This window comes from Nelumbo lutea, chromosome 8 (assembly GCF_056320005.1).
Source record: "Nelumbo lutea isolate HS-2025 chromosome 8, American lotus-T2T, whole genome shotgun sequence".
Taxonomy (NCBI): domain Eukaryota; kingdom Viridiplantae; phylum Streptophyta; class Magnoliopsida; order Proteales; family Nelumbonaceae; genus Nelumbo; species Nelumbo lutea.
In genome coordinates, this window is record NC_142691.1 from 1750639 (window position 1) to 1776092 (window position 25454).

Genomic DNA, 25454 nt, shown 5'->3' on the forward strand with positions numbered 1-25454 from the left:
TGAGCCAAGATGCAACATGCGTATAACCTGAAAGACAGGATATACAAAAGTTACACACATTTAAATACATTTTAAGATATATATCTGTCACTGTTCATCATTCATTCCCTGAACAGACGTCTGCACAGCAGTCGGAGCAGGCAAAACATGATATGGCAGTGCAAATCTGAGTAAGAATAATAGAACATTCATTATTCAACCGAGAACAAGCTCGGATGCCGCACATGCAACAACAAGCATGGACCAACTTGCCACAACAACCAGAAGTTGCCTTGACAAAGGTCTCTGCAGATTCCAAGGAATAAGCTTCACCAGATCCGGGAGGGATGTTCTCTTGTGTTGCAGTCAAGTTTCCAAAACTTGTACCCAAGCTCGGCAAAGAATATATCTTGCAGCCTTTCGAGTCCACTAGTTTTGCGAGGTCAATTTCGCCCAACTCCTGATCGTACGGTTTTTAAAGATTTATCAGAAAATAGAAAAGAACCAGAAAGGAAAAGAAAGCTTGGGGGATAAGGATCATAATCAAGTATCTAATAGTAAATATATTAACAGCAACATGACCCATATGATCTCTAAACCGTTCACATTGTTAAATCAAGCACTTATTCTAGGTGTGGTAACAATCTATGTGATGATGAGAAGCAAGAAGGCCAAACCTTAACATGCCTCTTGCAGCCTAGTGGTGATAATGCATTTTCAGCAATAAATGGTATGGAGCAACTTAGAATGAAAAACAGATGGGGATGAAGTGGTGTTGTAAAATTTTGTTACCCGAAAAAGGGCAAAATACAGAGAATTTATCTTGTATTTGGGGCTAGTGAGATTAGGATCCACCCCTCTACTTTCATTTGTTACAAAAAGCTACCCTATACTTTCAGATTCCGATACTCTGCTGGTGTTGAAAATTTTGTACTTATCCAAACTGTCTGAATGCTAATGGCAGGGCAAAATGATCCCATAAAAACATGCATTGCATGAGTATAAATCTGGAACATATGCAGATTTTGACCCCCGTTCAATTTTGTATCTGTTTGTTTGAAACTATAACTTGCACCCCTACATGAAACAAAAATTTGTACCTTTTGTCATATTTGTACTCACTGGCAATGCAAATTTTGCATTCTACAAAGAAGCTAAGCTTAATATTCTAACCATGGCAAACCTTTCTATTGAAGCAAATATATTTTTGTGGCACTTTAGTACTGCATTCTACAAAGAAGCTAAGTTTAATATTCTAACGATGGCAAAGTTTTCTACTGAAGTAAATATATTCTTGTGGCACTTTAGATGAGCATACCTCTCTCGTCTTAATTGGTTCAGGTGTTTGCTTCACTTTGTCAGTCTGAAGTAAGATCATATGGGTATACTCCGATGGAACACCAGTTTGTAAACTCATCTTTGCAACCTGTGAGATGGAAGGAAATAGCTCAAGCAACTATGACTACTGAAAAGGATATCTCCTAAAAGCCACCCAGCATCAGAACAAAAAAAAACCTTGTTCATGGGGCAAAACAGTTTAGATCCAATTGCAGACAGAGATACACACTGATCATACTGTTGAAAAGACCAAGTGAACCAGATAAACTGATTGACCCAGCGTCCAAATTGCTAAGGTCTTCAACGTAATATTTTTTTTTTTCCTTTTTTCTGGCTTTTGGGAACAGAGATATCACTGAATGACTTGAGCCAGAATGCCAATCAAACAACCCACGACACTGACCAGGTTTATATTTTAAAACATAGTTAAAAAACAGGTATTGGGACAGCAGGAAGGAAGCATCTAGCCCTATATTAAATGCATGATGCATGGGTGTTTTCCCATCCTCCAAGCAAACGTCTTACTCCTCTTCAACATCAATCTTTTCTAAGTTTCTCCATGGTAGGAGAGAAGTACGGCAACAGAATTTTTTTACACTCCAATCTTGCTATTTACTCTAACAAGCGATTCAATTATTTCACAGTATCTTGAATTTACAGCAAATTGAAAAAAAAGAGAAACATTATGATCACACCTTCTCTTCAAGTGTTTTATTTTCTGACAACCATGCTTGAGCTGTGAGTAGATCAATATGTCGCTTTCCAAACACCTGTCCAGAAAGGCAAGAATTAAAAAAAGAATTGAAAAAATATCCAGATTTATAATTGTCTACATTCAAAGTCTTTTAGGTATGTCCAACTTGGGGGAGGGGGGCACGAAGGCTAATTACGAAGGAGGAGCTTATGTGCAACCTAAGAGATTTAAAATTGTCAAAGAGGTGGTATGGGTGGTCCACTAATTCTACAATTTACAGTTCCTTTCACAAATTAAAACATGCTTTCCAAGTCATTATCCATTGAAAAAATAGTAATTGTAAAAATTATGACAGAGAGAGAGATTGTAAACAAGACTCAAGTCCCTAGCAAATAAAGTAGGAGCATCAACATTGAAACAAAGTTTTCAAGGTGTCGAGGCAAGGCTAGGCGATAGGGAGTGTCTTATCGCCTAGTCACTTAAACAGGCACCTAGGTGGTGGCTGGTGGGACTTTTTTGAATAACCATAAACCCTAGGGTAATGCCCTAGATTCCATAGCAAACAACATCCATCTTTCACTATTAATTGTTTATAGTCTTCATAAAAATGCATAAACACCATTTAAAACATAGGAAATCAACATATTCATGAAAAATAGAAGAAAATAAATTTTAGAAGTAAGCAATAACCTTCTTTCAATATTCATGAAAGAAGTAAGCTTCTTTCACTATGAATTGTTTCTTCATAAAATTTATTAGCTTCATTTAAACATAAAAAATCAAAATACTCATGAAAAAAATGGAAGAAAGAAATGAAACATATTCAAGAAAAGGAATCGCTGTAAAGAATTGATAGAGGAAAATAATAAAAAGATACTAGTATTTCAACTCGAATTGATTTTTTTTTTTGAGAAAATGATAACTTTTATTGCAACAGAAAGGGGAAGGATGTACAAAAGCTTTAGCAAGGTTGTCTGCATACTATTAAGCTCTCAGAAAGGTCTTAGGAGATTTGACTTTTTCTTAAATGAAATCAAAGAGATCTTAGCAAGAGTTATTTGTAGTATTAGCACGAGTAAAACCGACTAATTAGTTCAATAATGTTTTCTTTAATATTATAATCTCAGAAGGCTAAAAATACAAAAGTATCCAAAAGCACCCTAAAAAAATAGTATGCTTGTGTTTTATTGGTGGATCAAATGAAAGTGTTGTGGTCATGTAAATGACCGTTCAACATGTTAGGCTACCCTGGTATTTTTAAATTGTCACAATAAGGTAGTAGATGCCAATAATCAATCTCTATTTTTTCATGTGTTAGTAGGTTGTTAGTGTGTCATTATAGATAGAAACAGGATGCACTCACTAGGGCTATGTGTCGTTCTGTGGTCATTTACTGGGAAAACGCTGCCACATCAGCACCACTTAGGCATTGGTGTTTATTGTGCACAAAACCAAGGTTCAGAGTATTTCAGAGGGGTCGGATTAAGGCATGTCTACCCCCTGAACCAGGTCAGACCCCGAAACATCCCCTGTAAGGGAGTATCAGGAAATCACCAATACAATACATATCGGCTGATACAGCCCGATGCATACCAAAATTTTGAACCTTGCATGAAACCACAGTTTGGTTTCAATGTTTATCAAATAAACATTAAAAAACAGAAACACTTGGATTTGTGTGCATGAGTCATTGGGGGAACTTCAAATTCTGGTTTCTCCAAATGGGCCCAACTTTTATTGAAATGCAATGCTGACTTGGAGCATTATAAGCTGAGGTGGAAGATAGCTTTATGGGGTGTTACTTGAAACGCCCAACCAAACAAACAAAAACAACAACAAAAAAAAAAACATTTAAAGTGACGTTTTTCAATTAAATGTTTATCTGAGAAACACCCCATCTATAAACACCCACTGAACAGAACACATACTAGATAATCGCCCAGGTTTGTTGATAGCATGTCATGTTTTATTGGAGGGTCCAAAGAAAGTGTTGTAACTACACGAACTTATTGCAAAACAGGTTAACTATCATTGTAATTCTTGATTGTCAAAGCAAGGCAATGGACCCTAGAGGCATAGTTTTTAAGGCGACAAGGCCAGGCTAGGTGATGGATTTTTTGATAAAATCCATCTCAGTATTGAATGTCACCTAGTTGCCTAGGTTAGGGGTGGGCAGAAGAACCAAAAAACCAAACCGATCAAAACCGAACCAAAAAATCGGTTAACCAAACCAGTCGGTTCGATTTCAGTTCAGTGTTTTTAAAAAACCGACGGTACCAGTTCGATTTTGGTTAACCAATATAATATATATATATATATATATATATATATATATATATATATATATATATATATATATTCTATATATTATAAATTAATAAATATGCATTATATATATGTAAATATATTTATAATATATGATATATTATTTATTATTTAAAATATATTGTAAAAATTAAAAAGCCGACAAACCAAACCAATGGTTAACTGAACTGGTCAACCGGTTAACCGATTGGCTTTGGTTTGGTTTCGATTATCGGTTTTCAAAAAAACCGGTAGTACTGGTTTGGTTACAAGAAAAGGCCCACTGTTCGGTTAACCGAACCGTGAGCACCCGTAGCCTAGGTTTTTTTTTGAATAAAAAGCATGAATCCTAAGGTAATTCCTTAGGTTTCACTATTAGTTGTCTATAATCTTCACAAAAAATGTATAAGCTTCATTTGAAACATAGAAAATCAACATATTCAAGAAAAAAAATGGACGAAAGAAAAGAAATGTCAGAAAAATAGAGGGGCTGAGCCTCTATTTTTGTCTTAGGAAAATAAGAAAACAAAAAAAGTGTGATAAAAGATGATGAAAATAATCAATATGTGTTGATTGGATAAAATTTTGAGTTCTTCCATGCTTATCAGTTCAAGTTTTGAAGCCTTTGAGGGTTCAAAGCTATATACATTTTGATTGAACCCTAACAAATGAGAAAAATAATAAAAAAAAAAACTGGTATTTTAACTTAAACTGAACAATTTAGTTTAATAATGTATAATTTATTATTATAATCACAAAAAGTTAAGAATATAAAAGTGTCCAAGAATTAATCTCCTAAACAGCTCAACTAAACTAAGCCTTAAACCCAACAATTTGAAGTTGGGTAAAATACTATCCTGCCATAGTGATCAAGAGTCAGGAGTCGACCTTCAACAAGGCCAAAAAATTTGTATCATAAAATTGAAACATACAACACAATAACAAATGCTGATAGAGAAAATTAATAAACAAATTAAACATAGTATTGTCTCCTTGTTCTCATCAGCTGCTGATTCAAAGAATTTCAGTGTGAATTAACAAGGGAACCATACTTTCCAAGGAAACCAATATCTACCAGATTGGTAGTCATATATATCCCAAACCAGAAGATGGAGAATGAAAAGGGCTCATAGTAAATAAGCATCACTTAAACATAAACCAGTGGTTAAGTTAAATTATTAAATGGGAACCTTACTTTGTCAAGAGGGATGTCCTTTGCATTTTGCACCTTCAAATCCATCACAAAACTGCTCATGTCACTCAAAGTACCCCTTAGTTTGACAATGTCAGGAAGGTTCCCTCGGTATCTACCATATATGGTTAATGGGATTCCAGATAAGAGGTCTTGAAAATGGTAGGGATACACCTACAATTAAAAAATTGAAGAAGAAAAAAAGAAGACTATGTCAGAGTTGAGGCATATCAAAGAAGAAAGGAAATCAAAAGGCTGTGTGAGTTAAATTTAACATTTAACAATATTAGAAGTGCTTTTCCAAACGTGCATTCATGCATTTTAATCAAAAAGAAAAGATAAAGAAATTGAAAAAAATGCATGTAGAACAGCTTAAAAATAATTCCTGCACCCTCAAAAGTTGAGTTCTCCAAAATTATAAATGATTTAAGAACCATCCCAAGCAGCAATACATGTGGAACAAAGAAGTGAAGAACATAAGAAACATGGCAGCTTTAGATGATTCACATCTTAACCGGACAATTTAATACAACTGAAAACAGATACTTGTAAAACGTTAAGAAATACCCAAAGAAAAAGACATATACCTCAAGTGCATCAAGGTGTGCCAAACCTTCAATTGTAATGTTTGCAAGAACAGAAGATGAAGCGGAAGTGACCAGTTTTTGCAATCGAAGTTCAATTGAATCTGCACAAAAACAAGAATCCTGTTTTAAATTGATGGATTTCCAATAAGATTCCTTATTATCAATAAAATAAATTATGCTATGATGCTATGCAGTAGTAAGATGCATCCTGAATAGGGGTCCAGTTTGTGTTGGGCTCAACCTGAACACTGAACCCAACCAATTTTAAATGGGGTTGTGCTAGGGTTGTATTCGCAAGATAGAAGACTAAAACAAACCAGAGTTGTATTTCTATTTAAGCATATGATTCAGAACCCAGAAAATACTCGGGTTACCAAATCAGGGTTAAGGCTCCAGTATAACATTTCTTATCAATTGCAAGGTTGATCTGGTCATGTGAGTGAATGATATAGTATTTTTTTATTCAAGTAATTTAATTTTCTTATCATTTTCCTTAACATAAAAATTAAATAAAACGAGGTGTCACAAGAAAAACACACACACACACAATTATTTCAAGGTTTCAGTATATACCATGATATTTTATACTTTACCAAGCTTAAACAAAGAAGGATCAACACATAAAATATTTTATTTGAAAAAAAAATGTGCAAAAATCTTACAATAGGTCAACATGCAACTTTAAGGATGTTTAGGGCTTCAAATGTGTCTTGATGTCATATGAGTAAATGGATGTAATGTTAGAAAACTTCAGTTTTCTTTCTTTAGAAGTTACAAACAGAAATCCCAAATTGGCCCTCATGCCTTCGACTTTTAAAATTGAAATTTTTTATATTCTGGTATATGGTTTAGGACCTGAAATTTGAAGTGGTGTCACTGACCAGCATCACAAGCACATCCATTACTGTTATAGTAGAAAGCTACTGACCTACATCATATGCAGCATCATAAAGACCCCAGCCAATTAGCGCAAGCATTTGCAAAAAGTAATGGTTACAGTATGCACCTGGAGAGTTTTTCCAATAAAGAAAAAATTCATTCAGAGAATGTCAGTATAGATGCTTCTATATACTAAAAATAAAAGGTAAAGATAAGTAAAAATTGAATATGGACAAAGAATATATGGCGCAAGAAACATTGCACTTGCACATGCAAAGAAACTCCTGACAAAACTACCCCCATTGTGTAGCCCTTCAAAACATATAAAAAAAAAGTTTCGATCAAGTAGCAATTCCTTGTTTGCAATGTATAAAGTGTTAAAATACAATCTTTAGCGTAAAGAGTAATATTTTTAAAAGCTCTACCCATCCATATAGTGGAATCTTCCCTAAGACAAGTGCCATGTAAAAGAAAGTACAATTACAATAACAACCTGACAATATGAAGTGAAACTTGACAAAGGAAATTCTTACCTATACCAAATGTGCAAATGCGGGGAGATATGGGTCCTCTGTTAGTCAGACTAGTTTTCATAACTTGGCAAATGTGTCTTTCATCCTCAACCGACCCATCAGTAATGAGGAAAACAAGAGGAATTGAACCACTGGTATTGGAAAACATTTTTATTGCCTGAGAAAAGACAAACAAAAAACATGGATATCTCTTTAAATGGATGAATTTGGTAAAAGCATTATCAATCAATAAAGAGAAATAAATATAATATAGTTGCAAGTTTGCACCAACTCCAGATCTGCTGCCCACTAAACACTAATTGTTCCCATATCCCTACACATGGAACAACACTGCCATCTATTGGGAACATCTTCCCATGAATGACAAGGGAGATGTTCCCAATGCACAACTGTAGTGTCCCATAGGTAGGGATGTAGGAAGTGGGTAGCAGATCCGAGCCTGTTTGCATCATGTGCAGAGCACATAAAGGAGGGCATTTCAATCAATCTAAATCATCCACTTGATAGCTTTTAATTTGTTATAAATGGTGAAAAAGGTCCAGAAAATTAATAAGTTGCAACCACCCAGAAAATTAAATATTCATAATCATGGGTTTAAATAGTAAGAAATTAAAAGGACAGCCCAGTTCACGAGGCTCCCGCCAATGTGGGGTCTAGGGAGGAACAGATGTATGCAACCTTACCCCTGCACATACAGAGATACTGTTTCCAAGATTTGAACCCTGGTCACACAGGTTGCAATGGAGCAACCCCAACCGTTGTGCTGCCCTCTTGAAGTAGTAAGAAATTATTCAAGTAATTTAGCAACAGATCCACTAAACAGAATGCAATGGCAAAAAAGCATTGTTTTGAGAAAAGTAAGGTAAACTTTGTTGATAGTGAAATGGAGACATACAATACAACAGGCTCCATGGGCAGGAAGGAGGGCTCACCCACCCCCTCAGGAGGTAGTAAATTATAAGCTCAGACTGTATCCTATATGTCAACATTTAAGGAGTTCAATGATAACAAAAGCATTAGATGATGATGATGGAATAGTTGCAATTAGAATCATTATTTAGGATGCAAAATGAGAGTGGCAGTCAAGAAGAAAAACGTCCACAAAATGAGTGATGGCAGAAATGTGTACACTGGGATTATTGAGTTGAAAAACTAGAAAAGGATAGGATCAGAAATAAAATCATTAAAAGGAACCTAGGAGTAGCTACCATGGACGAAAAAATGAGAGAAAGTAGGCTTAAGATGGCATGATCACATGCATAGAAGGCCACCTACAGCACCCATAAGAAGCCATTGGTTATAAGTTGCAGTGGCCAGAAGGACTAGAACAGGCCAAAAAGGACATGGGTTGAAGTAATAAGAAATTATTTAAGCACTCATAAAACAGAATGAAATGGAAAAACAAGATTCATGTAGATGACTCCATATAGATGGGATTTGGCTTTAGATGATGATGATTTAAGATGCAAAATAGGTCCAATATTTACATTCTTCATTTATTTGACATGTTGGGTTTCCTTATGAATGCATCCATATAAATTCAAACAACTGTAAAATGTGAATAACTAAAAAAAAAAAAGACAAAATGAGCTAAAAGGGGCACAAGCGTAAAAGGAGAAATTCCAATATGCTATCAGAATAGTGGCATAAAAATACTCCAGACACATCGAGAAGGCAACACCTGATCTAAGGGAGGCAATATGTTTGTATCACCGCCTGCTACAAAATTTATGCTGATCCACTGAAAAGCATTTTCAATTGTTTCCTTGGTTGCCTTTTCCAGTGAAGATGAGAAGAAATACATGTCCTTATTGAAAGCTATGATGCTAAAAGAGTCTTCAGGACTAAACTTGGAGAGGGATGCATATAATCCATTTTTCACACTTTCAAGTGTCCCTCCTCGCATGCTTCCACTTATATCAACAATAAATACAACCTCCTTTCTGAATACCTACCAGATACATTATAACGAGATAAGAATAAGTTCAATAAAATCCCACGAAGTGAAAAAATATCTGAAGAATGATTTAAAGTGCTCTAATATCATAATCCTCAGCAGGAGAAATTTTCATCCTCCATGAGCCTAACAACAACATGAGATGAAAAGACACAGTAATCTGCATGTTTTATAGTTATTCTCTTCTTCTTTGCTAAACACAACTCAAATACCACACCAGAAAAAGAAGGCCTGGTTTTCAAATACATGTCAACACATATCGAGAGTTGATACATTGGGGATGAAAACTTCCTTCTCTCATAGCTATATTATCAATTCCAATTTACAATATGGAATGAGAAACTACTGCTGATGAGACAAAATGACTTTTAGACAATTGAATAAGAAAAAGCTTTGGTAATTTTTATAGATATTAAAAAAAAGGTAGAATAAACAATTCAAGAAAATAAGATTTCATTAGTTTTTTTGGGTAGCGCATATTATGCATGTCCCAAAATACTGGAGGGACAATAGAATCCACAATAATGTGAACAATAAGACCTAATCCTCTAGCAGTAACATCCAAGGTTTAAAATGTTGATGTCGGTGGATATGTCGGTCGCCCAAATATAGGAAACATGTTGGAAATGTCGGAAATATCGTATAGGAATATTGTAGAAATTATAGACATGGTGACTATACACATGATGGAAACATTGTAAAATGTTGATATCGGTGGAAATGTTGGTCGCCCTAATATAGGAAACATGTTGGAAATGTCGGAAATATTGTAGAACTTATAGACATGATGACTATAAACATGATGGAAACATTGTAAAATATGCAAAAATATAGAATGATATTTTATGAAATGATAAAAGAAGCACAGGCACACCTTTCTAAATTATTATCTAGAAACTAAGGTTATATACAAAAGAACATGTTCTAAAGTTGTCCAGTAAACCTTAAGGCTCAATTTGGAAAGAGTACAAATACATACAAAATAATCTATTATACAAATGGTTCTACTAGATCAACCAAATAATCTATTATACAAACAAAAATTAAAAATTAACTTCATATTTGAAATGAATATCAAGCTGGCTAAAAGAAGTAATCAAGCTAATTAGGCAATGACATTGCTACTCCACACATCTACAATATCAGCACCAACTTATGTTATAATACTATCTCCTGTATTCCACATAGTGTTCACCGGTTCCAATAAAATTTTGTCACTACCCATGGAAATGGAAATATGTCATGGAAACTATCTCTTGTGCTGGTCATGTTCTCTGGGAATAAGTCGATTCCAGTAAAATTTTGTGTCACTATCCATAAAAATGGAAATATTAGGTTATTTAGAGAAATTTTAAACCATGGTAATATCTTGATATCATGAATAGATCTAGTAACAAATTAAATATTTTGAACAGCTAAAGTGGTATTATGGACAATATCAAAGTTTGAACCAATGTTTTAAAACGTGGAGGCATGACACAAGATGCTCCACTATCTGGAGGCATGAGGCATAGTTTGGAACATAAGAGGCGTAAACCTCCTAAGCACAAGGAGGCACAAGCCTCCTTAAGAGATGGAGGATGAGGAAGCAAGAGGATGGATGACTTCATTTTTCCTTATTTTTAATAAAAATCTTTTATATTAAGATGAATGAAGAATGCATAGCACTAGTTGAAGGGGAGTCTTCTCTTGTGCTTCTTGAATATGTTACACCTTTTTCCCCTTCAACATGTTTCTTTATGCCAATGGATGTTCAATAAGAAGTGGGATTTGAAGCGTCTCAAGGAAGATGATGATGGATGGTTGTTACCATCCATCATCAAACTCGATAAAACCAACTCATGTGCCTTGTAATCAATTGGCCCAAGAGGTTGGATCAATAAGTTCGCACAATCAATGTTTTGAGAACTTCTTTATTGATCAAAAAAATCAATGTTCTAAGAACTGGAACAGGTATAGAACCGGAAAAGGAAGAGATTCACAGGTCAAAGGCTCGAGCTCAAGCCAAAGGTCAAATTGCAATGACACAAATACTATATCATCATCATCATCATCATCCATGCCTTATCCCAAGTTCCCAACTATATGGAGTCAACTACTTGAATCCTATTTCGCTAATTCGTTCTATTTAAAGTCATATCCATGTGAAATTATTAGTGCTTAACATAGTTGTCAAGGCAACGCCTAGGCGACAAGGCGCCCTTGGAGGCTCACCTAGCAGTTTTGTGCACTGGGTTATAAAATACTTTTTTATTTTTAATTTTTTTACATTATAATTATAAAATAAACATTATTAAACTAGAATATTTATTTTATGTGTTTATATACTAATTTCTTTTTATTATTTTCTTGTTTTCTTTGGGTTTAATCAATGCAACATTGCTAACTGCTGTATTGAACCCATAGTTCATAGTATTGATACACCTCTGTGTATTAGCATAGGTGTATCGGTACTTATAACGATACTCCCCCTATTTTTTTATTTCTTTGGTTTTTAATTTCATTTTTAAATATATATATATATATATTATTTAAAAAAATAGGTCCCCCAAAAACACCTCTAAACAGGTACTAGGACCCCAAAGATACAATATAATACACCCGATAGGCGTGTATCGTATCGAAATTTTGATCATTGATTGAACCCTCAAAATTTTCAAACTTGAACCTATAAGTAAAGGATGAACTTAAAATTTTGTCTAATCAACACATTTTCTTCTTCCACCTTTTCTTTTCTTCTTTCCTATAACAAAAGTAGGGGTGCAGCCCCTATATTTTTTGAATTTTCTTTACTTTATTCTTTTTCTTCTCATAAAATGTTGATTTTCTAGACTTAAACATGAAACTTATACTTTTCTTACGAAAATTATGAATAATTATTAAGGAAAGATGGTTATGGAACCTAGGGAACTACACTAGGATACATGGTTTTACTTGAAAAAAAAAATCATTGCCTAGGCATCGCCTAGGTGACTAGGCGCCCACTTGTCGCCTAGCCTCGCCTTGGCGCCTTGAAAACCATAACTGCTTAAATCATTTCTTATTACTTCTTAAATCATTACTACTTAATGTTTAAAGCAAATGACCAGGGTTCAAGCCTCTTAACTCACATTTTCTTCAAAGTGATTCTAATGTCCAACGAAATGTAGTCATTTTTCCAAGAGGCCAATCTCTTTTCTAACTTCTCAATAACCAGGCACCAAAATCTGCTTTCCCTGGGGTTTGCCCCTAATAGAAGTCCTAGGTAGGTCATAGGCCAGGTAAAAATAGAACATTCTAATCATTCTGCAATAGCCTTCACCTCTCCACTTTCCAAATTTACACCTACCACGCTACTTTTTTCAAGATTGACTCTCAAATTGGAAATCATTTCAAATCTTTCCACCAACAACTTTAAATTTCTAACCTCGAGGCCTCATCAATGAAATCCTTGAGCCAAACAATAGCCTCACCTCCTACAAGAGACTTAACTCACTAAAAAGAATTTTTTGCTTCAATGCAATGCATAAAATTGAAAGTAGATTCTTTTGTTGTTTTGTGTGATGTTTTTGTTTCATTTAGGAAAAAATAATGCAAAAATTATTTAAAAAGACCAAAGGAAGCAAATGTCTTGATTATTGTTTTAAGTTGACCACTAAGTATAAATGTTGGAAGTATTTAGACAGGTCATAGTAGTTCAACTATCATAAGATGCCTCCACCATTATCAGATCCTCTTACAAAAGGAAAACAGGAAATTTCCTTTGGATATCCCCCAAATGTTTCGATATGTAACAAAGATGTATTAAAATTAAAGGATTTGCACTCTCGATCACTATGGATTGTTAGAATAGGTATTGTAGGAGACTCCCATATTGTTATATGATGAATGATAGGTCATAGGTGCACAATTGCATATAGGCCATGGAAGAGACTCATCAAATTAAAGAAAAAAAAATCTTTGATTGAACCCATAGTTTTATTAGAATCTTAAATCAGCCAATGCTTTAGCACATAATCTTGCATGAGGAATCTCAAGTGAGCTTTGTAGAGTTGAGCTAGATTTTTGTACATTTTTATTTAGAGGATCCAATTTGGGGTGTTGGGCATCATTTTCTACTTACATCTTAATACAATGTTTTTTGGATTCCTAGATATAAATACAAATTCTTCTCGTAGGATCATCTAAATGACCTTCAAATCTTTGACATGGAAGCATGATTGGAGGGGGGGGTGGGGGCAAATGAGACTCATTCATTCCAATTTCCACTCATCAACCTCTATTACCCAAAACTTCATGTTAGTTTGAGCATCTTCTTAAAATACAAAGGACATCTAGTATCACTAAGGCTCAGTTTGGAAGTGCCTTGTTCACTGACTTATGCTACCTTTTTCCCTAGATGAAAGCATAAAAATTCTGAAATGTACTAGAAAGTATTGATAAAGTTTTTTGGACAGTTTTATCACTAAGTGGCAAAGTTGTAATTAAAATAATGATACATTGTAGAACACAAGCTAGGTAGTTTTCAAAACCAAACTTTAGCCTTATGGGTTAATACATAGATAAACAAACTAAAAAGGAGATTCAAATTCAGGCGATTATCAATGAGAAAAAGATTCATAAAACATATTCAAGCAATAGACCATTGTAAAAACCTTTGTACTCTGATTATTTCCTGAGAAAAGGTAAAGGCAGAACATCTCTCTTTGATCAAAATCATGCACAGAAGGAGACTGCGAGAGAAAGGAACCACATATTTCACTTGAACAAACCTGCATCAACAAAGATATAATCAAAGACAATTAGTTGGATCCACATATGGATTAAATGAATAAAATTCTACTGCAACATTTCTACACAATTCTAGTATCACTAGAACGTATACATCTAAAATCCATATAATCAAAAAAAGAGTGAGTTGCTAGGTGACAGATGTCATGGAAACTTGGACTAATTCACTAAACTGTAGATGGAGGATCCCTCCCTACCATTCTTTTCAAAATTTCTCTGCAGGAGAAATCTCTGCTATAATTTCTTCAATAGCACGGTGAACAACAACCTTCCTATGAACTCTTGGCAGGTATTAAAAATGGTGGAATGTTGTGAAAAATCAAAACGTGAAGAGAACTACGGTAATACTAGGGTTCAAAGCCAGCATTTGGGGTTTGGAAATTGGAATAGGTCCATGGAATGGTTTAGGGTTAGTAAGGAAGGTTAGGAATTCAAAGAGTGGGTTCTAGAGAGAAAAGTTGTGTAAAAAATCTTGCATACACTGAAGGGTGGGAAAGGAAAGAATAAAGAATTTTAGTTATGGGAGAACGCAAAGCCATGGACAACAAGTCTTGGAGAAAAAAATACAGTGATAGGAGCGAAGACGTTTGATCTGTAGTTTCAAGCAGGTGATCAGGACCTAATAGAGGTAACGGAAAGGAGTAGAGGAGCCTGGACGAGGCTGACTTTAACCCTTGAAGAAGTGAAATGGTGGAGAAAATTCATTCAATAAGCCCTTAGAAACCGAATCGACCTCCAAAAGACAAAAACCATAATGAAAAGGGCAGAGTCCTCATCCTTCAATTACAAGAGAACAAATGGGGAAGGTTCATCCGACTGACCAGTCTGGAAAAAACCTTAAGTGGAAAAACATATGCCTACCAGAAGAACCCTACAGCGGAGGTTGGAAAATTTTCGAGAGGGTTCTAACCGTTCTTTCTCCCCCAAAAGAGAACTCCGCTCCTCCGAATCTCCATGCGAGATGCTTTCCCCAGCTCGAGAAAAAGAACAAGGTTCTAAAGGTAGGAGGATCTTCCTTCATCTCTGTGTTTCATCAAGACAAACCTTTCGGCAAGTGGAAGCAAGCCTTTATTAAACCGGGATCTCTTTCTTGGAGGGAAGTGGAACTTGGACTATCAGCAAACCTTCATACCCAGGAACTCGTAAGCCTACACCAGATTGACTCCAACAGAGCGGTGGGGTTCGCTCCCTCAGAAAAGCTAGTCCTAAGGTGGGTTAAACTGAAGAAAACTCCTGTATGGAAATCCAGTCTTCCTAGACCGCTGGGTTCCCATGAGTAACGCCATTCCAGAGCACATAGCTTTCAGTAGATGGATAAAAATCCACGGCCTGCCGTTTCACCTCTAGATGGAGGAGATTTTTTCACTGGTCGGAAGCTTGTGTGGTGGCCTAGAAGAGATCGACAGCAAAACGAAAGACATTTCCGCCCTAAGTTTTGCCCGCATAAAGGTAAGGAGTCGCGGCATTAACTTGATCCCCTGCTCCATACCTCTGCTACAGCGAAATGTCTAGTTCTACCTCTCTGTCGAAGTGGAGAAGACAACCGAGTCACCTGCACAACCCGCTGAGTCAACTCATTTCCATCACCCCACAACTGGACTAGAAGCTACTGCAAGCGAGAGACCCATTTCAAGAAAGTTTCGAAGTTCAGAAGAAAGGAAGATGCTAGGGAGAGTTTTTTTTTTTGGAGAAAGCCCTAATTTATTTCCCAAAAAGAGCACTCAAAGAGAAGCCAGAAAAGCAAGGCAGGCCAAGCCCCTTTTGGCAACTCAGCTGAAATTTCAAATTGTATTCAAAAAGTGGGTCGCCCTTCTAACAGGCCCCACAGGCTGAAGGACTTAAAATCTTCACAAGACCTGGGCCGAAACCGTCCAAAAGCCCACTTGACGGTTCTGAAAGTAGACCCCCAAAGCCCAAGCCCACCTGAGACTCCAAATTTCCTAACTGAACCAATTCCAGAAACACCTCCCAGCTCAGGAAGACGCAGCAGGAAAATCTACAGGCCTCCCTCTTCACCAGAAAATTCAAGTTCTTCCTCTCCCTTCGAGACAGATGGAACTGACACAGATGAAGATTTGAGCTCTTACGCGACGGAGACCGAACTAGACCCCAAAGAGGTGGCTCTCTTGAGGGCCAAAGATCTGTTCACTAGGAAGGAAGCTTGGGGAAGCGTAGAAATTCTCGAGCACACTCATCTTGTAAACCCTGAGTACGGGATTGACTGCGAGCGTGCAAGCTTAGAAAGAGATCGAGGATGAGAACCACACACCTACCCCAGAGTTTCCCCCTCCCTTTCCTCTTCTTTGCCTGAATTGTTTTCTGTTTCGTCTTCCACTCTCGAATTTCACCTAAATTCTCCTCGCTGTCTTTCAGGTTTGGACGGATAGCACTCCCAACCGATATTTAACCCACGCTATCAAGAAGAGATGATCAACGGGCAAAACAATGCGGACAAACACAAAAGGGATGTTAACCTTGGAAAAGATGTTATTGAGACAGCTGAAAAGTTGGGGTTAATTGAAGAAAAAAGAACCTTACACATACAGGCTCCGAAAAAGGGGGGAAATTGGACCTCAGAAGGTAGAGTTCGTGAAGAGTGGCAAGCAGATTTCTAAAAGGGAGCTAAAGGGACTTCAATGGGGATTGAAAGATCAAAAGACAACAAAGCCTAGGGCGGATAAGGGGAAATCAGTGATCGGAGCTCAATGAAATTGTTAAGTTGGAATATTAGAGGGTTGGGAGGCCAAATAAAAAGAAGTTTGGTAAAAGAATCACTGAAAAGAGAAAACCCAGATATAGTTATTCTCCGAGAAACAAAAAAAGAAGTGGACAGGAAGCTTCTGAGAGCAATTTGGGGGATTCGTGGAAAGAAATGGGTTGATCTTCCTGCTGTAGGCACTTCAGGGGGAATTATCATTGCTTGGAATGAAGAGGAGGTCTCGGGCACTGAAATTGACAAAGGAGAGTTCTCAATCTCAGTTCTTTTCACCAATAACAATGATGGCTTTAACTGGATTTTGACTGGAGTATACGGACTAAACACTCCCGCAGGTAGGCAAAGACTCTGGGAAGAGTTTGATGCTCTACATGAATTTGAGGATATCCCTTGGGAAGTAGGAGGAGACTTTAATGTCACAAGATTCTCTCAAGAAAACTCCAACAGAAGAAAAGTAACTAGAAGTATGAGGGACTTCTCCAGTTTTATCTCAAGACATAACCTTTGCAATCTCCCCCTCCACAATGGCCAGTTCACTTGGTCAAATCTGCAAGAAAACCCAACAAGCTGCAAACTAGACAGGTTTCTGGTAACTTAAGATTGGATGGAAAAGATTCCCAAATCTCCTCCAAGAAATCAGACCTTGCTGCATCTCAGATCATTGGCCTCTAGTCCTGAGAACAGATACGGTCAAGAAAGGTAAACCCCCCTTTAGACTGGAGAAAATGTGGACATTACATAAAGACTTTTACAAAAAGATAGCTTCCTAGTGGGAGGAATGTAGAGCTGAAGGCTGGGCTGGGCATAGATTGCTGCAAAAGTTGAAATTCCTGAAAAGAAAACTGAAAGCTTGGGAGAAAAAAGAATTTAAATCATTTGCAGAGGAAAAAAATGCCATCCTTTTGGAGTTGGAAGATCTGGATAACAGGGAACAATCAAGAGTTTTGGACAAAGATGGAAGGAGGAGGAAAGATGATTTAAGGAATCCTTGGGAAAAGGTAATCAGAAAAGAAGAAATCTTCTGGAGGCAAAGGTCAAGAGTCAAATGGTTAAAGGAAGGTGATAATAACACAAAATTCTTCCACAGCTACGCGATGGGAAGGCGTAGAAAGAACCTTATCTCAAAAATCAAGGTGGACCAGAGGAAATGGAAGATGCTGAAGAAATTACAGAAGCATTTCTTAACCACTTCAAAAATCTCTACTCCAAGGGAAGTGGTAGGAAGTTGTATTTAAGAAATTGGGAAGGACCGACTCTAGCAGAAGATAAGAGAGAATGGCTCGAAAGGGATTTTGAGGAGCAAGAAATAAGAGAAGCAGTTTTCGAGATGGATGGTGATAGAGCCCCCAGGCCCAATGGCTTCCCCATCTTCTTTTTCCAAATATGCTGGGAAATTGTAAGAGTGGATCTTTTGGAGGTCTTTAAGGAATTCCACCCCACTGCAGTTATAAACAAAGGAAATAACTCTACATTTATCTACCTAATCCCAAAGAAAAATGGTGTCATGGAAGTGAAAGACTTCAGACCAATAAGTGTAGTAGGGAGTGTGTACAAAATCCTGGCAAAGGTCCTAGCAAAAAGAATTAGAGAGGTCCTAAAAGAGCTGGTCTCTCCAAATCAGTTTGCATTCATGAAAGGAAGGACAAATTGTAGACAGCATCCTAATTGCAAATGAAGTTATTGAAGATAGAAGAAAGAGTGGAAGGAAGGGCCTTCTTGTGAAGCTAGATCTGGAAAAAGCTTACGACAAAGTAGATTGGGACTGCTTTCTCCAAATTCTGAAACTGAGGGGTTTTGAAACAAAGTGGCTACAGTGGATGAAAAGCTGTATAAGTTCAACCTGGTTCTCGATCTTAATCAATGGAGAGCCCAAAGGTTAATTTAAAGCAAGTAGGAGTCTCCAACAGGGCTGTCCCCTCTCCCCTTTCCTTTTCACTATGGTAATGGATATCTTTAGCCAGTTCATGGAAAAAGCCAAAAGCCTAAACTTAATAAAGGGGTTTGAGGTAGGAAGAGATGTCATAAATATCTCCCACCTCCTATTTGCAGATGATGCCATTCTGTTCTTAGAAGCAGATTTGGAGAACATCAGAAGTATTAAAAGAGTGCTTCAATGCTTTGAATTAGTCTCCGGGTTGAAGGTTAATTACTCAAAGAGCAGCCTAGCAACTATAAACCAAATTGAAGATTCTCTTCTGGGAAGTTTCAAGGAAATACTGAATTGCCGAGTGGAAAACTTCCCCCTTTCTTATTTGGGATTGCCCCTTGGTGGGAATCCAAAACGCCCAAACTTTTGGGAGCCAATGGTGGAAAAATGTGAAAAGAAATTAGCTACTTGGAAATGTTGCGATCTCTCAAAAGGAGGCAGATTTACCCTCATAAAGGCTTCTCTTGCAAACATGTCTGTCTATTTCCTTTCAGTATTTCAGATCCCAACCAAAATCAGATCATAGATCAAGAAGCTCCAAAGAGACTTCCTATGGGAAGGTGGAGATGATAGAAAAAGGCATCTAGTAAATTGGAGTCAGTTTTGCAAGCCAAAAGAGACTGGAGGGTTGGGAATCGGACACCTAAAAGAGAAGAACAATGCCCTAATCGGAAAATGGCTGTCGAGATTCCTCATTGAATTAAACTCCCTATGAGCAGTTATCATCACCAGCAAGTATGGGTTAAATGCCAACGGTTGGGACTGCAATCTCCGCTCAAACTGGCTAATCTCCTCAGCCCCTTGGAAAGGTATCACCTCCATTCATAAGCTCTTCTTTTCTTTCACAAGGTTTAGGGTGGGTAATGGAAATAGAATAAAATTCTGGACTGATCTGTGGTGGAGTGATTCCACCTTGGCAGACTCCTATCCTATAATTTACAGCCTTACCTTAAACAAAGATGCAACCATTTCTCAGTGCCTCCCCTATTCCTCCAATGAAACCAACATTAACTTGAGCCTCAAAAGACCCTTAAGGGAACCAAAGATAAGCAAGTTAGCTGACCTCCTCCTCTCCCTCAAAGAAGTTTACATTTCCCCAAACTCTCAAGATTCCCGAATCTATAAACCACACCCAGGAGGTGAGTTCTCGTCTAAGACTTTTTTCGAAGCTCAGGTAGCAGAAAACCGAGACTGTGGCTTCCCCTTCAAGAAAATTTGCTGCAAGCTTGTCCCCTCAAGAGTGAGTTTCTTTGTATGGGAGGCGTGTCTGAATCGAGTTAGCACTTGCGAGTTACTTCAGAAGAAGAACATTGGAAGGCTTTATATCTCCCCCCATGTTTGTATCCTCTGTCTTTGTGAGGGTGAGACAGCTGATCACCTCTTCATACACTGCTAGGTAACCAGAAACATCTGGTGCTACTTCCTTCAGCTAGCTGGGTATAATTGGGTGGCTCCCAATCACCTTCAGGATTGGATTTCTCAATGGCATGGAAGAGGCCTGAGCAAGAGAGGGAAGGCTTACTGGCTGATAGTGCTTCAAGCAGTACTCTGGGAATCTGGGAGGAAAGGAACAATCGTCTGTTTGAAAATAAGGAAAAATCTAAGGGTGAGCTGCTCGATGACATTGTTTATCACTGTAATCAGTGGGCTTCCAGCTCAAAAGAGTTCAAAGGAGGCAATATCAACGACCTCAACAGGAATGTGGTCCACTTTCTGCACTCCTCCCCACACACTCCTCACACCCCTAGAGTCCCCTCAACAAGAAGGGCAAGAACTTGGACTCTAAATTTTGATGGAAGTGCCCTGGGTAACCCTAGAGTTGCCGGTATAGGGGGAACCCTAAGAGATGAAAATGGACTCGTTTGCTGGGTTTACAGTGGACCGATTGGATTAGCTGACTCCACAAAGGCTGAAGTATTAGCAGCTCTAACAGGGATTCGCCTAGTCAGCAAACAGGGTATTCAGAACTTCTCCATCGAAGGCGACTCAGCAAACATCATAAAATGGTTAGGACAACAGGAAGCTGGACCGTGGAGACTTAGTCACTTCTTATCAGAGCAAGAGATCTATTGGCTCTTATGAATGCTTCTCTATATTGGATTCCAAGGGAGTTAAATGCTACTGCAGATGGTTTAGCAAAACTAAGTGCTAGTCTGGAGTCCTTGTATTGTGACAAATTTTCTCTTGTATAACTCTCAGGGGTCTGTCCCCTGTTATGCATCTGTACACCTCCTTGTGTACATCTTTCTCTTTTTAATGAAATCAGTTAATTTTTCTCAAAAAAAAAAATCCATATAATCACTTCTGGACTTGTAGTGACACCTACAAAGAATTAAAATGAAAAACACATAGAAACAAAACCTAAAGTTCAACATTTTACCTCATACGAAAACATAAAGTCAGTGCTTGACCATGAAAGAACATCTGCTTCATATGAAAAACCTAATTTCCCTGCTTGATGCCTTATTTCCTGGAATACCCCCCCCAAAAAAAAAAAAAAGAAAAGAAAAGAAAGACTTCAGTTGATATGTGTATGGAAATTTGTTCTTTAAGTCCAACTAGGAATTCTAGTAAAAAACAAACCTGCAAAGGATGACTAGATGACTTGCATAAAACTTCTTTCCCAGTACCAGCATTTACACTTAAGTGTATCTTTTCTCTTTTGGGAAGCTTCTTTCCAACAGGAGTGACATATTCGGGAAAGCTAAATGGTAGAGTGAAAGAGAACTGACCATTTTTGCATGATAATTTCTGAGACCAACTGGCTTTCACAGACAGGTTGAACCCTCCATCAACCTTGAAAAGAATGAAGCAATTAGATACCTTCAATGGATCTGAAATCAAAATTAATTATAGTATCAAGATAGCAAATTACCTCTGGAATGGTCATGGTAAAAATTTGGGGTTTCAAAAAGCCTCCATCCTTCACTTTAGCGGCTTTTGCAGTATCTTCTTTTTCTTCTGTGGTAATCAACCGCGTGCAATATGATCTTCTGATGACATCGACTTCAACACCTAGAATTGAACCCTGTTAGCCACATCATGTTTTGCTTGAGAACAAGAATAAGTAAATGCCAAGATTTAAAAATAAAACTGACTAAATAAATGATGAGAATTATTATATAATGCAAGGAAAAGGTTAATAAACTATTTCTATTACAAAAACATGAACAGATGTCATATCTTTCATTATCAATTGATAGGCCCTAACTGGTCCATCTCAACCAGCAACCTAGCTTTTAAGTTTGAATGCAAATTGGATAAAATCAATCATCCACAGAAACAAAAAAAAAAAAAGCAACCAATGTGATATTCGCCAAAACCAACCAGTTGCTGACCATGGGAGAAGGCAAAAAGAAATTATTGCAAAAGTAAAAATAATAAAGATATATATAACTCAAGGTGGAGACAATGCACCCCAGATAATGCATTTGAAGGCTAAATGTCTCTAAGACAATACTCAATTTGGAGAATAAAAGGAAAAACTCTAGGATTATCTGAAGAATAAAATCAGATAAAGAAATGGAGCTTATCTAATAATCTAATTGGTGTTTATTTATGACTCATAGGAACCAGATTGATCATCCATTCTAGCAAGTAACATTTATCAATGGTATAGTTAGCATTTCACTTCTTGGCTTTTTGGTTTAAAACCTAGATTTTGCATTACTTTGACCGACAGTTGGAAGAATTGTAGGTGCAGAACCCCAACAAGTTAGTTATGTAATCCATGAAATCACTTAGCTCTTCAATCTTCCCTAACCAAAGAAGTAATATATCCAGATCCTTTTTAATCACAAGTTGCTGAAAGAGGGTTTATTTTAACTGATAGACAGCCAACAAATACAAAGGTATGGAAAGGAGATTAAGGCTTCTAGAAGATGATCTCAAGGCATCAGGGGTTTATTACCTTCAAACTTCTGATTTAAGGACTTCAAATGGGGATGTTTAACGTCACCATCAGCTTCGATGAGTAAAACACCATCCCCCATTTTTGTGCTGTCTTTTACCAATAACTCTTCTTTTGTAGCATGGACAATGCAACAAGTGACATTGACACTCTGCAACAGCCTACTCGGTACTCACGGTAAAGTGAATGAAAATTAACAGCATCTTCAACAAAAATGGTTCGCCATTCATGACTGACTCACTTGAGTCTAACCAACTTTGGAGTATTACCATAACTAAAGCAATTGATTGAGATCTTAAGAACACTGGTAATGCCCTCACTGTCAGAGTGTGGCTGAGAAATTTCTCTCTCCATTATCACATTTTGGGTACTACAGACCCCTTGAGTTGCAGGCTGTGGGATGAACCTCTTGACAGGTTGCAATGTCAATCTTGGAAGCTGACTGCGATAAAAGCTACACAAGCACACTTTCCCCTCTTAAGCTTCTGCAAGGCAGAAACTACTTGGCTACATGGCTACCTCTCCCTTTTTGCAAGTCCCCATCACATGTCACCGATCGAATCAGTGTAGACTTTTAGTGAACCCCTTTCTATAATCAGAAGCTTCATTGGATTTTCCATCATCTGAAATATTCAGGGCCCTACCCACTCTACCGCAATGATGGTTGGATGTTGGCTCTAGTTCACTGGCAGCATCATGCTACCCTATTCCTGCAGTGTCTCCCTCTGAAGATTCGTTTCCTCACTTGAGTTTTGTGAAAAGAACATATAAACCAAGAGAGGAAGTGTTGTCGACTTGGAGGATTTGAGTACTGGATATATAACAATGAAGTTTGAGTGCGCATTCCTAAAAACTCCATTTAAAAGTGATTTGACTGAATACAGAGCAATTAACCGGGAATTTCAAATGGATATAAGTTTGATTTAACATTTGACAAACGTTGTAGACTTATGGTAGAAACAAAGAAAAGATGGATAAATCGAGAAATTGGAAAGTTACGTTTTCTTATCAAAGAATTTCTAAGGTACCTGCTCGCTCATTGGGATCGCAAGGCGGCAATCACAGCTCCGGCTTCCCTTAACACAATGAACACGCCACGATCCGTTAACCGTAACGAACGCGGTATCCAAATAGCAGTCCACCTCCACAGAAATTGCATTCATCTGAAGTGGAATCAATGCCGGCGGATCACACCGGCCGTGAACATGAGGCTGGTAGCTCGGAATATCCGGATTATCAACAATTGCAGGATCAAAGATCACCGCGTAAAGCATCGGAGAAGTCGGAAGAAGCGTGTGGGAAGATTTCTCCATTGCGACCGGCCTTGGAGGCGAAACGGAACGATCGTTTCCAAAGTATATTCGCTTTGCGAGCTTCAAGCCATCTTCGACAGATTTCACGAATTGTTGAGCCATTCTATTGAGAGAGAAACGGCAAAGGCTCGCTGGATACGATTAGTCTTAGTATTGCCGGAGGCCGAAGGAGAAGAGAGTCCGGAAGAGCTGCGAGGAGGCGAAACGAAATTAAGACAAATTTTCGGAATTCCTCTGGACTCTGGTTTCCGTTTCGCGTCACCGACGATAGGTTTTTTGAATTAATATAAAGAAAGAGAGAGCGACGTCGGGAAAGCACATTTCTCGTTACTCTCGAACGTCCTCGTGAACGAGGCGTTGTAGTGTACAATAAACACCCAATAGTCATATGACACGTCGAATGCAGGTGGAGCATTGGTTAGTTTAATTAAGCACGGTATCCGAACGTTGCATAACAGTCTTTCATCTTGTAGCTGCAGGAAGCCTATGACTATGATGTACGCGTCACGATGAAAAAAAATTAGTTAGCTGGCAATGATGATATAAAAGTGGATCGCAAACACAAATGGCTCCAACTGCCCGGCCGATTTGTTCATGAGAGAAAAAGCAGTCCGAATTGGGATCTGCTGCTTACACACCGCACTGTATACCCACCTCACACACATCCCACCGCACCGAGCATTGGGAGTATCTCCCCGTGCGATGTTCCCCATACATGGTGATATGTGCTTGTGAGGAGCAGATCCAGCTTATAGCAGTCCAGCCTATCAAAAATAACAAAAAAAATTAAGAATTATTTATTTTGGATTAGTTGAACACGACGGTTATGTATTCTGGTGTGAAACCAATAATAACGTCCCAGGTCATTCATGGGCCAGACGGGATCTGCTCCGTACACAAGACGCATCACACCGATATCACATCCTACCATTTCCTGTACTTATAAATTATTATTCATGAGAGATGTTTTTAATGCAAAGTGGATGTGCCTCCCATGTGTGAGGAGCAGAGATTGGCTTCCATAGAGTAAATTTGTATCCCCACCCTTCCAACGGCCTTTTGCAACCTTGCATTGAGAATACCTCTCCATAAAATAAAATACATAAGCCAAGCTCACTTGTTCTGTATTTTGGTTGGGAAAAATGTGATGTATTTTGGAACACACCATCCCACCATAGTGTGTTTTCATAACCATCATTCTAAAACACATCCACATGTTTTATAGACTTTGGTGTGGTGTATTTTGTAACACCCACAACAAGAAAAATGCTCTATTATATGGTTTGTTTTTAAGGGAAAATGATTCTATATATCACATTTATAAGATAATTTTAAATATGATATACTTAATAAAG

General features: G+C 37.6%; 1 protein-coding gene across 2 annotated transcripts; it reads right to left on the minus strand.

The window, feature by feature from the left end:
* On the minus strand, positions 1-24382 carry LOC148842128 (uncharacterized). Of its 2 annotated transcripts, none has more exons than XM_088957378.1 (13): positions 23815-24382; positions 21752-21891; positions 21460-21672; positions 21257-21346; positions 14098-14214; positions 9188-9457; positions 7507-7663; positions 7023-7100; positions 6095-6195; positions 5511-5681; positions 2013-2087; positions 1298-1405; positions 1-439 (listed from the first exon to the last, which is right to left on the minus strand). In XM_088957378.1, exons 2-13 carry the CDS (start codon positions 21764-21766, stop codon positions 98-100), a joined length of 1737 nt encoding a protein of 578 aa, XP_088813504.1. In that variant the 5' UTR covers positions 21767-21891; positions 23815-24382; the 3' UTR covers positions 1-97. The 2 variants fall into 2 exon arrangements, with proteins under 2 accessions (XP_088813504.1, XP_088813503.1); XM_088957377.1 differs by having other exon boundaries at positions 21752-21904.
* Between the last annotated feature and the right edge of the window lie 1072 nt (positions 24383-25454).